The 14257-nt window shown below is 41.3% G+C and overlaps 1 protein-coding gene across 1 annotated transcript in view; it reads right to left on the reverse strand.

Annotated features, from left to right (window-relative positions):
* Window positions 1-262: 262 nt before the first annotated feature.
* Window positions 263-14257, reverse strand: part of PDILT (protein disulfide isomerase like, testis expressed) — a 44313-nt gene continuing 30318 nt past the window's right edge. Inside the window, exons 6-11 of the mRNA XM_054041578.1 lie at window positions 13142-13267; window positions 11565-11762; window positions 10483-10603; window positions 6505-6686; window positions 2101-2190; window positions 263-466 (exon numbers count right to left, since the gene is read on the reverse strand). Of these exons, the coding sequence (XP_053897553.1) occupies window positions 395-466; window positions 2101-2190; window positions 6505-6686; window positions 10483-10603; window positions 11565-11762; window positions 13142-13267 (789 nt within the window). The 3' untranslated portion in view covers window positions 263-394. The remainder of the gene's footprint in view (window positions 467-2100; window positions 2191-6504; window positions 6687-10482; window positions 10604-11564; window positions 11763-13141; window positions 13268-14257) is intronic.

Consider the following 14257-nt stretch of genomic DNA (forward strand, 5'->3'; position numbering starts at 1 on the left):
ATGTGCAGTTGTGGATAAGGTGCTGTGCAACACCGTGAAGGTGACAGGGGAAATGTAAATAAACTACAGGTGGTGCTCACAATCAGAGTGTCTCCGAATAGGCTGTGTGCACAGAAACAGACAGGAGTGGAGGGCGCGCCCTGACAATAAAAAAATTGAGGCAAAATGAAAGATTACTTTAAGAACTGAGACATTGATTCCAGGTTGGGGGAAAACACCAGTAAAGTCACATTCCAAAGAGTAATGATGCACAGCCAGACAGTGATGTCATATTCTCTCTTTATTTTCTTTTGTTTTTTTGATGCATCCTTAAATTCTCATGATGCGATCAAAGTTCTCATAGCATCCTCATCTTCAGGATATCCTCCTATGGAATCTTTCCCCTTCAATGGAGTTAAAGTTCTTCTTTCTGTTTTATGACCATCTCTTCCTCAGTGAGATCCTCTTTGCTTTCTCCAGAAGGAGGCTTTAAAAAATAAAATACACCAATGATGTTCCATGTTATAGCCTCTCAAGATAAGAGAATCGCTTTAGTGAGTATTTGTTCTCTGAAAAATGTGTTTTAAAAATATTATAAGAACTTTAGATGATTTTTCTCTTTTACATCTTAATGAGATCAGAGCTACTGCTGCTGTGACCAAAAAATGCGATCTCGCACCCACACATCAGCCCCTGGGCAAAGCTTAGATGAGATGCCCTCATGTGTGAAATTCTGATAAACTCTTGAAAAACCAGTCACTCTCACTATGTAATGCATGGGCTGATCTAAAAATCCTGCAGAGATAATGCTCTGTCTTTTCTAATGCAACCTCAAAAGAGCTGCCCTTTGCTTTTGCTATTTGTAACCTCCCCAGTAATGGAACAAAAAGTATTACTCCAACAGGGGATTTTCACATCAAGCAGTGCACTGTGCAAAAAACCTAGAGTATCCTGCAGTACTATGCTGGACAAATTTGGATGTCCTTCAATAAGGACAGCAAATATAAGCAGGTGGGCTAATGCCAACCATTCCCCCTCAAGCAGTGCAAAGCACATCTTGGATAGGGTTTCAGACTGGCTGTAGAATTACCCTGCAGGCCTTATACTTTACAGTGGAATAAGGCACCAAGAGAGAAATGGCAGAATGCACATAGCAACGTAGGACAGCACAGAGAAGAGTGGGTGAATGTGACTCCTAACCCTCCTTCAAACACGTGACTGGAGAACCTTCACCACAGCCGCAGCCCCTTCATGTGTACAGCAGGAGAAGAACCTCTGCTTCCCAAAACCAGCTGCTTAGTCATCGATCCATCAGGAAGCCCTGAGAACGAGCCTGAGTGAAGGGTGAATCACATTCCTTAGTATTTCTCCATCCACCATCTCATTGCTTCCCCGCACCTTTAAAGGGCAATTTCAGTGGCATCCTCAGTGCATCCAGGGCACCTGCCTTCTCACTCCTTTTGGCAGAATAGGCCCTGGATTCCAGTGAAAGGCAGATTATGCACCAAATTGTCCTTCCATGTCCTTTCTCAGCAGAAGTTAGGTGTGAGGACTCTGCCATCACTTTTCTAAGGGTTTTCTACATGTAGCTTGAGTCTCAGGTTGTTAAACTATATTATTTGTCATTAACTCTTTCATAATGAAATATGTGTAAATATGCAACTGAGTCAATATGGAGCATCTCGTGCATACATAGTGTGCTCTGCAGCAGATGAAGCCCAGCCTTCTGGAGACAGGTTGAGTCAAGGGCAGCAAAACTTGTGGTTGGTGATCCAGGCTATAATCCAATCCAGATCACAAAAAGGAAAGGAAAACATTGCAGTTACTTCTGCCACAGTGCTTAGAAAGGAGAGACGCCCCACTGAACTTAAAGGGAGTGGATAAAATGGGAGCTAGATGTGAACCTTTTCAGTTTTCATCCAAATCAACTTTGGCTGAGGCTTTGATTTGTAAAATCAAAACCCAGTCAAAGTACAGTTCTTTCTTGCCCAGATGGCAATTGCTTCCTGCTAGTGTGTGGTTACACTAGCTTTTTGGCTCAGAGACCTGTAACATGAGCATCAAAGAAGGAACATGTGTTGTAAACCCGGGTGTGACACAGTGGAAAGTCAAATCCTTTACCTTTTTGGTTGCTTCTGCTTTTGGCTTGCTTTGTTTTTCTAAGAATTCAGCAAAAGCCTCCAGGGTATATTCCCCATCATATACCACAACCTGAAAAGAACAGAAGGGTAAAGAGTTATTCTATGCACAAAATGCCTGAAATCAGACCACAGTACACAGGGATTTCTGAGTTATGCAGGCGTATCAGACTCTGGACTCTTGCATTTAGTTTAGAAAGTCATGGAGGAGACTCAACAAATTATAAAGTTAATTGGGTATCCGGAATGGGGAAGGAGATAGATACAAATACCTGTGAGAAGAAAGGAGGGAATCCTACACAAACCAGACAATGTCCCTTACCTTATTATACTAGGCCTGGTCCTGCCAACTAACTATTGACATCTCATGCATATAGTAAAGCAGATGCATGCATTTTTTTGCAGCATAGAGACCATAAATAGTATGAGCTTTTCAAAGCTGCCTAAAGGGTTTTAATTGGAATTGGACATCGAAAACTTTTAGATGGCTTTGAAATCCTCCACCTAGAATGATTAAACTAGAACAAGAGGAGGATGAAATAAAGTAAATTTGCCTATACTTAATAGCTGTGGAGAATACTTCATGTGTTGAGGCAGAATGCATTGCTGAATGTTTGTTTAGGGAGTTTGGAAGAAAGATCATTTCACACTGAGAGATTTAGAATTCTCCAACAATCACTGAATACAGCACCGTTTTAGAGGCTTTTTCAAAACGTGTTGTGTGGGAGCTTAAGGAAGATTGTAAATGTGTTTAACCATAATGTAGTGCAAGGTTGTATTTGCTCAACACAGAAGTGTCCACTTGTGATCTGAGCAAATTTAAACATCCTCAGGCAATGTAAACTGGTCTATCTGCACTGAAATAAATTGGACTATGCTGATTTACCCCAAAGGAGGATCTGCCCTGTTTGAATTCAAAATACTGTGTGCAAAATTCCTCCATTCCCTTGTGATTTCAGTAGACTTACACCAGGTATTCATTTTGTCTAGGCATGAAAATAGTTTGAATATGATAAACTATACAGCTGTCTTATGTGATGCTTTCTTAAAAGTGTTCATGTTTTTTTAAGTTTCTTGTCAAAAAAACTGTGTTGTTCTACTTCAGAGAAGATAAATGTTCTCCAAAAAATCTTGAGCCTGTCTGACCTCTGATGAGGTAATCAATGATAGCTAAACCAGCAGGGTCTCAGAACCTGAAGGTTGTCAAAGTGAGCTAAACCACCCTCTTAAGCTGTTCTTGGGGTTTGCAACCAGGGAGAATTTTCAACATCTCTCAGAGCATTCAGTTCTTAAGAGGATATAAATGTGTATGTCTCACTTAGTGCCAAGAAACAAAAACAAATGTCAGCCTTAAACGCCATCTGAAAAATTGCTAATTTATATTTTATTTGCACACAGCAAACAGGGAGACAGTCTGCTTCATCAAAAGATCTCAAATAGTGCATGGCAGACCCAACCACTCCTGAGGGTGTTAGCAGATGAAATATCTCCATGTTCCTTCAGCTCTGATGGTAACTGTCCCCATCAGATAGTTAAATGCCGACTATATTTTTTCAATTCCACATTTACCTAGGGGATTTAAGAGTTTTCTGATTCAGTATGGTGGCTGATTGCTTTTGACAACAAAATTTCCTCTTTATTTCAATGGTCACTATTCGCTTGTTAGAATAAACAAATCTTTATTAAGGCCAAGACTTCAAAAAACAGACCCTTGAGCACTTCTGAAAATCAGGCTGTTTACACAGGTATCCAAATGTGGACTTAAGAGCTGAGCCCCCCACCAGCTTTCTAGTTACTCATTTAGAACCCTAGCCAGGCTCCTAGTTTTGAAAATCTTGTTCACGGGCCAAATCCTGCTCCCACTGAAATCAGTGGGAGTTTTGCCAGTGCTGTCAATGAAAGCAGAATCCAGTCTTAAATGGCCAAAATCTAAAGGCCTGGTTTGAATGAGGGACAGCTGACACTGCTGAGGAAAAAATGGGTATTCCATAAAACCACTTTTGTATTGTGAGAAAGTGTCTGATTGCACATCAGTCAACTGAATAGGCCCGGGGCAGAGCATGCAGTAATGTTGAGTTTCCTGATGGCTTTATCACAGTCCTTTCAGGACCGCCTGAGGGAGATTATAGTGGTTGGAAGTCATGACATCCTCCCTACCTTAGTCCTAGAAAACAAGGACCTGCTCCTGCTCCTATTGATGTCAATGGCAAAAACTCCCATTGATTTAATGAGAGCAGGATCTGGCACTCGGATGTAAGGGGGTTTTGGTGTTTACCCGGGGAGGGGGGAAATCTTATCTCAAGGGTTTTACTCTCCAAGCTTTTTTCACAATGTGAGGTTAAAGTGACATCCAGAAAGTTACCACTATCTTCATCCAGCATAGAGCTCTTCCTATCTGTAATTCTTTAACAGTGAAAGGTGTTGGGTAGAGTAGACACTGATACAGAACCACCAACCCTCTGACAACAACAGAATCCCCATCTTGGGAGACGGGCATTCCATGAAGCATTGTAATTACTATCCCATTTGTTGAAAGCTGACAATCTTGGTGCTGTACAAATATACAGAGATGTGGCTGCTGCCTCCAGGAAGTTATGCTCAAGACGGACACAGCGACAACAGATCCGACATTCAGTGTCCCCTATGTGCTGGCATGATTTTCACCTGGTGTGTTAGAACCATACAGTCTGAAAGACTGTGAGGGAGAAATAGGTTCTGGGAAGAGCTTGGTAGGAGATCATTTGGTGCATGAGAAGATCGAGACTAACCCATGCAGAAGGGTCAGACTGGAAGAAGATGCAAAGATCAGAATGGGAGAGGCTTACACAGAGGGGAAATGCACAGTCTTCATTGACCTTTGCCACACTAGCATTTAGTTCCCATCCCTAACAAGAGAGAGGGATAAACACCACAGAAGTATTACAAGGAGCAAATATTTGTAATTGTGCTGTGTATTTCCTGCTCCCCTCTCTCTCTCTCTCTCTCTCTCTCTCTCTGTCCATCTGTTTAGCATCTGGGCACCAAACTCCAGTCTAAGGCAGGAATGTGGTAGGAGAGATTATAAGCTCTTCGGGGCAGGGCCTATCTTTGTATTATGCATGTACAGTACCTGGCACAATGAAACTCTGATCCCTGACTGGGGCCTTAGAACACTACCACAATTTAGCTAATTAGTAATAAAATTCAGCGACAGCCTGGTGTGCCAACTTTTCATTAATTTTTTTTAGAAAACAAAAGGTCATTAATATGTTTTTTAAAAGTACTGAGTGGAAAACTGCTAAATGAGAGGGATGTAGAATGTAGACATTAAGGCCAGACCCAGTAGGGATGTGCGGGGCTGCTGTTCAGTTCATTAGAAATTGTGCATGCACGTCCAAGGGAAGAATCTCTCTCCCTAAGAGATTAAATGAGGACAAGTACAAATGTCTTAGAATTTAATTTACGTGTGGGCCATGAGGAGAAAAATGAAAAGCTGAGTAATGTTTTAATTATAACAGTATCATAGAATTGAATTTCTTTGATCCAGAGCTGGCATTTTCTCTTCAATTAAATTATCCATGTGGCTGGAGGATTATGACTATGTGGTTAATATATTTCTATTTCTTCTGTCCTTTCTTGCAGTAATACTTTCAGAACATTATGCAACATGATGGTACATTACATAGCATATTCTAGAGATAATCAGCAATAGCAACAGCTCTTTATTTTGTTTATTAAGAGGCACTTGAATTTCCTGCTACTGTGGTTTGTGATATTGGCAAAGCTGTCGGCAAAGAGTTTCTGAAAAGCTCAGAGGACATGGCCTCTAAGACAATGTAAACGTATTTTCATAAGCCAAACTGCTACAGAAACAATTCAAGCAGGTAACATGAATAAAGCACTGGGGTGAATAAGTCCTGAGTTGTGTTTTTTTTTTTTTTTTGTTTTTGTTTTTAAATGAGTGTTACACTAAGCAGCCCCTGCAGAATCCATTCTCAGAGGCTAGCACAGGACCATGGCTGTGGGTATTTTAGAGGTTAGGGTTCTGCAAACACCCCTGAAAGTCCAGGACCACTGGAACCTGGGACAGTACAGGGATTGACTCAGGTCACCAGTGACTATGACTGTATAAACTTCATCAGTCCAGGTCTGTTAAAAGTCTAGTATGGTCTCATACAAGAACCCGATACTTGTGAGTGAGGGCTGTAGGCAAATATTTTGCCCTTTAAACTCAGATTCCTGGCAGAAGTGGGTACATGTTGCTCCATAAGAAATATGTGAATAGATGAGGACCAACATTTTATTCTCACTTTCATGGCACCTTTCTAACATGCTTCCTCATTCTGACATGCACGCGCGCGCACACACACACACACACACACACACACACACATTGAATGCTTCTCACCTGGTTATTGGATCCAACAGGAAAGAATCTAAAGAATGGATAGCGGTCTAGCATAACTAACTGGATATCATTTGCTGTGAAGTCTATTTTGGCAATTACTATATTTTCATGATGTTCATATTTCTTGCCCAGCTCATCCCAAATTGGTAAGAGTTTCCTACAATCATGGGACCAAGGTGCATCTGTAATTTTAGAAACAAAAATAGGTGTTCACAAATCAAACCTCTGAACTTACTCCACTGCTTTCACAGGAATACAGAAAATTGATAGGTGCCAGAGCTGAAATGGGCATTACCCACTTATAGAAACAATGGGGCAAACCAAGAAGCACAATGAAGACAGTAGGAGTTTTTCAGAGTAAGAACTGAGCAAAATCTGAGTAAAAACCAGATGTTGTAGCCTAACAAACACCTTTTCTTCTGGTACCACTTTTGGGTGGCAGGAAGGCTTGCAACTCAAGTAGGTCCCAGCACCTCCATCCTTGTTACATAGCAATGCTTTACCGTCCTCAATTTAGGAGGGAGATGGATTATAGCCATAATCCAAATATGGATCAGTTTTGTGTGACTGACCCTTTTCTCTATACTATATCCAACCAAAACTCCAGAAGTGAAATCCTGGCCCCACTGAGATTAATGGGAGTTTTATTATTGACTTTAGTGTGCCTAGGATATTGCCCCAGATTTGAATACCCCACATTTTGGGGGTGAAAGGTTCAAATTCCAGATCCAAATTTTCAGGTTGGGCCCCTCTCTCCTTAAGGTTTGGGGAGGGAGAGGAATCAGAATAAGCACTCAGAACGGCAGATGCATCTCTGAGCCTGCAGAATCCGGTATTAAATCTTTGGAGAAATGGCTTTCTCAGGAACTTCCTGTTTCTGCATCAGTCAGGCCAGAAATATCATCATTTTGGCACTTCCATTTCGGATCTTGGGTGCAACCAAGAAGGGAATAAGCAAGCTAAAATGTTACAGAAATAGAAAGGAGGGAAGTTTATCTTAACTCTTCTGCACCTCCATCTAGAATGGCAGAAACCTTGCAAGATCAGTTAATTGTGTAAAATTTCCGTCAGCAAGGGTTGACTTTGCTTGTATTAGAAATGGAATCTGAAAGGCCCTTTCAGCTTCAGATCCAAAACAGAATCTAAATGATCAAGCTCCAAGTGTTGACTGTGAAACCATGAAATTCATGGCAGTTTGGATTCAAGGTTCCATTTTCGGCTTTTCTCTATTTTTATTTGAAAACCATTTGCCCCTCCCTCATTTCATGCTCTACACCAACAGTTCACTAGCAATTGCCAAACATCTCTTGAATGCATTTGTATATAGCAAAACTGCTGATCCTAATAGTACAGAATTAAATCCTTCATAATAAAAATAAACACACAAAGTCCTAGCAGGTCATCATATGACTTCACTAGAGAGGATTCCATGGTTGACCAAGACCATCAACCCAAATAAATCTTTCATCAGTTCAACAGTGCAGTCTTTGTTACAAAGTATCTCTTGAAAGAGCAAAATGTCAAGTACACACACAAATGATACGGAAAGCCAGTGTATCACAGGCGATGGATTATGCAATGCTTCATGTATTTGTCTTGCTTTCAAACTAATGTCACTCACATAAATCAGAGAGAGCTGCATGGAAGGAAGTATTTTGTGTATCAACTAAAAGTCACAACAGTTATTTATATATCGGGGAGGACAATCCAAAGGGCATGGAAGGATAGCAGAGCAGAGAATCCTATGATACGACTCTTGATGTATTGCGACTTAAAAATGCCCCTTGTTTGAAGTCCTTTGTCAATGGATCAGTGTCCATATTCAGGTCAATTTCAATAGGGTTTCTCTTTTTGGGTGTGGGGATGTGTGTGTGTGGGGGGGGCGATTTCAGGAAACACTATACAAAATCAAGATCTCATACTGTAGCCTTTCTAATTCCAGTGTCTTGTGTTCAGTGCCTGACTAGGGCACAAATACATGCTTTGTTCACAACACTACAGCAGGTAACAATAATTACTATGAATGAAATGGTCACAGGTCAAAGCTGATGATTCCAGGACAGTACTAGTCTCTGGTAGAGCAGGGGTGGCTGAGCCTGAGAAGGAGCCATAATTTACCAATGTACATTGCCAAAGAGCCACAGTAATACATCAGCTGCCCCTCATCTGCTCCCCCTGCTCCCAGTGCCTCCCACCCATCGGCAGCCTCCCCCTCCCTCCCCACACCTTCCGATCAGCTGTTTCATGGCATGCAGGAGGCTCGGGGGGGGGGGAGGGAGGGCAAGGGAAGGCCGGCTCAAGGGAGGGGGTGGGAAGGGGTGGAGTGGGGGCAGGGCCTGTGGCAGAGCCAGGGGTTGAGCAGTGAGCACCCCCCAGCACATTGGAAAGTTGGCGCCTGTAGCTCCAGCCCCGGAGTCAGTGCCTATACAAGGAGCTGCATATTAACTTCTGAAGAGCCACAGGTTGGCCACCCCTGCTGGTAGAGTGTTGGAACTTCAGCATGAGTGTTGTACAGCTATTTGTGGGTATATTTCTGTGTTTCTTACATGTGGTTTCTTTAATGAAATAAGCAAACATATCCCAGTTGAAATGTAAAACTGGGGTCCTGAACATTTTGTGCAGGTATGGTTGTCCTGGTCAAGTTCCAATTTGCTAATGCAATTCTGCCCACCTAAATTCCCATGCATTTTCAACTCAGAAAGGTATTCATCACTTTTCTGTCCTAAACCTCAGTGGTGCCGTCTTGGGCCCTTAAACATTTTCCACATTCCTCTCTGGTGCTGCTGTAATTCAGCAATGGATGAAGGGGATCCTACAGATAGTTTGCAACCAGCTTTGGGATCCTAATCGAGTAAGAAGATTATTATCAAGATTCAGTTATTAGTATGTCCATTGGCATTTTTCTGTGGGAGATTATTTTGATTGCTTAGAAGTCCAATTAATGCCTTTCTCCTCCCAGTCGCCTTGGAAAAATAAAAATTATTGTGAAAATAGTTCTATGGCTCAGATTAGGTCAAAAGGTCCAAGGTTCAGAGAGGAACAGCAGCAGGAACAAGACTGTTAGAGGAGTGGTTTGGTATCTTGTTTCATATGGAGGCAACTAAAAGGAAAATGAGGAGGGTGCAGCAGTAGCATGATTGCAATGCAGTTTTCTCCACCATCCTTCTTTACAAACTGTACCTCAAAACTGTGGTGATAATCTAAGTACAGGCACATCTTTCTTCATGTTAATTGTATTTGTTTCCCTAAGGCCCACCTTTTCCCAGTGGTGTTCATCAGAACACCAGCAAGCTTGGAACCATGTTCACAAAAGCCTAAAATTGGCATTATAGGGCTAGGTTTGGTCTTGGGTTATGCACCCAGGCAGAGGCACAGTGGGGAGTAAGAACTCCTGGGATACTTGGCTTGTGGGTCTGGGTGCACAGAGTTACTCTGCACCTGCGATTCCCACCCTGGAGCAGGTGGATGGGCAGGTGTGGGAAATAGGCAGAGCTGCTCTGGTGGTTGCAGGAAGGGAGAGTGATCTCCTGCTATTTAGGTCAGCAAGAAACTACTTCCCCTCAGAGCTAAGGGAAGCAGCAAAGAAATTGTGGCTCCTTTTCTGGGGCACTCCTAGTAATATGTCCTCCATTTGCCTTGGGATGTGTCCGTGGGACACAGTCTAGTTCCTATAGTATGGCACATTTGAATGTTACATTGTGCAATAAAATGCCAGGATAGCTTTGTCTTTCATCATCAAGATTTCACACTGCCTTGGAAAGCATTGGCTTTAGGGATCCCTATACAGAGCAATCTTAAGTCAGTACATGAACTACACTGTTTCCTTATGATATGGCACAAATCTTCCTATAATGCTTTGAGCAGACAGCAAAAGTATAGTAATGATGTAATATATAGTGCTTTGTTCGATACAGAACAAATGCATTTGCATTTTCACATCAAAGTGATCATGTTAAAACAATCTAGAATGATACTCACAGAACATTACAAACACATTCTTGGTCTTATTAAAGGTGACCCTGTTGAAGTTCTTTCCCACAAGCACCTTAACAGGATTCTTGTCCCAGTCCTCTGGAATTTCTTCACTAGATACATGGGGCTAATCAGAAAGAGAAACAGGGATATGAAAGTGATATCAGGAAGCCATATTCCGGTTCAGGTTTAAGTGAGTCCAACTGGACAATACTCACCCAATGCCCTTACTTACTATACTTAGCTTTTTAAAATATTGTGAGTCATGTCAAACTATAAATAGGTTACTTGAACCTACACGATCCAGTTGTCCTACAAAACCTGGCTGAATAAGAGTCAAAAGCTAGAGAACTATAGAGCTTGTTTATTGTGGAAGAGGAGTGAGGTGGCTATATAACATAAATGCCACTGCCTAGATTTCTCCATCCGCTCCACATGATTCCTTCCTTCTTCTTAATAGAAGCTGTTAAATATGAAGGTAAATCAAGCTTCAGAACATTGAAAACACAATACAGTTTACAATGTATCTGTCTTGGAACATATGTGGCATGAATATTCTGATATCTCATTGTGATGACAAAATATTGTAATGAGAATAAAGGAAAGTGATCCAGCAGGAAATAATTCTAGTGAAAAGGGTTATAAGGAGTCACAAAAATGAGGAAACTCCAATGGTGCAGGCAAATAGTATTATCCCTACTATACAGATGGGGAAAATGAAACTCAGAGAGGTTTCATGGTCTTATTTTCAGAGTTGTTCACCCTAAATGCCAGTTGAAGTTAATGAAATTTAGAGGTTCTCATCACGTTTAAAATTCAGGCCATAAGTGACTTGCCTAAATTCTCAGAGAGTTCTTGGCAGAATCCTGTGGTCCATCTCAATTATCCAAAATATGGGAATAGACCAGTATGCACTGAAAACGGAGCACATGACAGCAACAAGAACAAGCTTGTAAAATCAGAATCAGGCTAGTATATGTGGTAGATTAGGAACTTAAATGACATTTTCACTTTATTTTTGCAAATGTGCTAGAATCTTCAGGTGGCGTCAAATGGACGTCTGACTCTGTCTCTCCAGAGAGGCATACCTTTGCTTTCCCACCTAGGTAGCTGTGACAGAAGCTTCTTAGATTCTCCACGGTCACCTCATCTGCAGGCATTTTGTACTTTGCATCACTTGTCAGGTTTAAGATTCGCACTGCAGGGACGTCTATCTCAGTGATGCGAAAATACTCAAAAACGCGCCCGTTTCTGGTTTCATTCGTGTCCACCAAGATGAACATTATCTGGAAAGGAAAAACAGCAGCATGCTGGATATCCAGCTTCATAGCAGCCCATTACATCCTAAAAGCAGAAGTCTATTACCTTAGAAATAGCTGTGCAGATATTCACACAAATCAAGATCTTTTGGATTCCTCCACAAGGACCTGCATCAACCAGCTCCATCTTTCACTTTGAATTTTAGGTTAAAAGAAATTAGATTCTGGACATGAAACTCAGTTAAAAGCTACTGAATCTGAAGATGAGTTTGGATATGAAATTTCACCCTGTGTACGGGAACTCAGTCCAAGGGCTTTGGCTTAATCCATAGCAATACAGGCCAGATTTGAAGTTTAGATCCAGAAATGAACCTCCCAAAATTTGGCATTATTAGGATCCAGGCTTACCTGCCGCTGGAACTCTGAACAACCATATACTGAGCGTGATTCGCCCAGCAGTTTTCTAAACTTTTCTGTGCCCCAGCTCTGAGATGGTAACAACATTCTAAACCGAGTGAGTTTGGGCTTTTACTGAATCTACTTGATACTGCTGTACTACACAGCTGCAGCACACTAATATTTAGATTTATTTCGCAGTCTGGTAAATTATATTGCTCTCTCCCACACAACTAAAGCTATGCTTATGCCCTGGTAAGTTCTTATTGCTTCTCATAGCCCTGCATTACACGACAAAACTTAATAGTACAAAAATCTGAAATATTTATAATCCAGGTGTCTTTACCAATAGTAAAGTAAAATGATTGGTGGTGGTTTTACTACCAGATGAATTCTCATTCTGTAGCACTTAGTGTGTTTGGAGCAATAGCAACAAAATTGAATAACTGACAGTGGAGACTGCTAGAAAGTGCTGTTTTTTACTTACTCTCCCTCTCCTTTGCTGCAACCCCTCCCCCCACACACACACACACTTTGCTGCATGAAACAGTGTCATACAGATTCTTTGCAAAACCAGTTAAGGTAGAACTGCTGGTTTCAACTGTGGCCAACAGCAACTCATTGAAATTCCCAGAATGGCATTTCCAGACTACATCATAGACTAGATGCTAAGCCTACAAAAGCACTACTAAACGTTTCATGGCTGGAAGTTCCTCTTAGTAAGGGGCATATGTAAGATCAGAAATAGGTTTGTGGTGCATGACACAGTTAGAATCATATTTTTAAAGCATCACTCTCCCATTGGGTTTACTTCTAATTTGATTTCCCCAGACCATTTTGCTTAAGGACCCATGCTAGAAAAATGGTTCTGAGAACTATTGGAAGTGGTTTGATAGCAGACAAACTGACAGCAGTATATTCCTATCAGTAATATTGGAGGGTGTTTTTCAACTGATCTTCGACATCTGACATTTGCAAAGCAGGACTCTAAAGTAAACTACATGACAAACCTTTCCTCTAAATTCCACAGCAGCAGACTTGTAATCTTCATAAGTCTTGTTGAATGTCTCTGAGTTCTTAGGGGTGAACAGCAGGATGTGATTTTCAACAGGGACATCAAAAATCTTCACAGATGTCTGCAAAACAAAAGGCTCAACATCTGTTCCACTTTCTGTAAGCAGAACAGTGAATCACATGCTCGAAGTATCAATGCCATTCAGTTCTGGGTTTGCATATTTTACTTTGCAAGACTCATATAGTTCCCCATCATTTTCATAACCCTGGGATTTTGCATTGTTTTAAAGAAGATAAAGTGAGAGAAGATCAGCAGCTGCTAAGTGGGTTTTCCTGCTCAAGGAAAACCTCAGCATTATTCATAGATTGAGACCAGAATGGACCATTATGATCATCTAGTATGACCTCCTGTATAACAGGCACAGAATTAATGCTGGCTGTAGTTCTCTAAGTAAAAGACAGTGTTGTCGATAAAAACTATTAGGATCAGCTCACTGAAAAGCAACCAAACACTTGGCAGCTGCATAGCCACCCTTAGCCTGAGATTTGGAATATGATATTAACCTTTACAACTCTCTGATCCTGTTTTCAGCTATTTACAAAACTGGTAGGGTGAGTCCTTAGAGCTAGTAGATGTGTTTGTCTGGTCAGTAGTGATGGTCAACAGGAATGAATAACCGATTGGCCATCAATTCAGAATAGATCCCCTTTGTTGAACGAGGATGCAATTTCAGATAAGGTTTTCCTGTGTGGTTTAACAGATGATAGAACTCCACCATGATGGAGTTTCATAGTCTGAGTTCTCCAGGAAAGAAGTCAATAGGGGAATATTGAGGGATGATTTTACTGTGCTCTCAAAACTGGAGAAAAATGTCTTAGTGGGATTATAGCCCTATAAAACATTTGCTGTTCTGGTGTAGGTAGCTGTATAACTGTTATGACTGTTTTCTGCATGGGTCCCTCTGCGCATCTGCTGGAGTGGTCAGTGCGGCAAGCTAGTTTGTTGAGATCAGCTGTTAGTAGTGACAGAGACACACAGGGTTCTCTCAAGGAGATTTTACATTTGTTCTACCTTTGCTGCTTTTATTAATCTAACATAGAAATCAATTGGA

This window comes from Malaclemys terrapin, chromosome 10 (assembly GCF_027887155.1).
Source record: "Malaclemys terrapin pileata isolate rMalTer1 chromosome 10, rMalTer1.hap1, whole genome shotgun sequence".
Lineage (NCBI taxonomy): Eukaryota > Metazoa > Chordata > Testudines > Emydidae > Malaclemys > Malaclemys terrapin.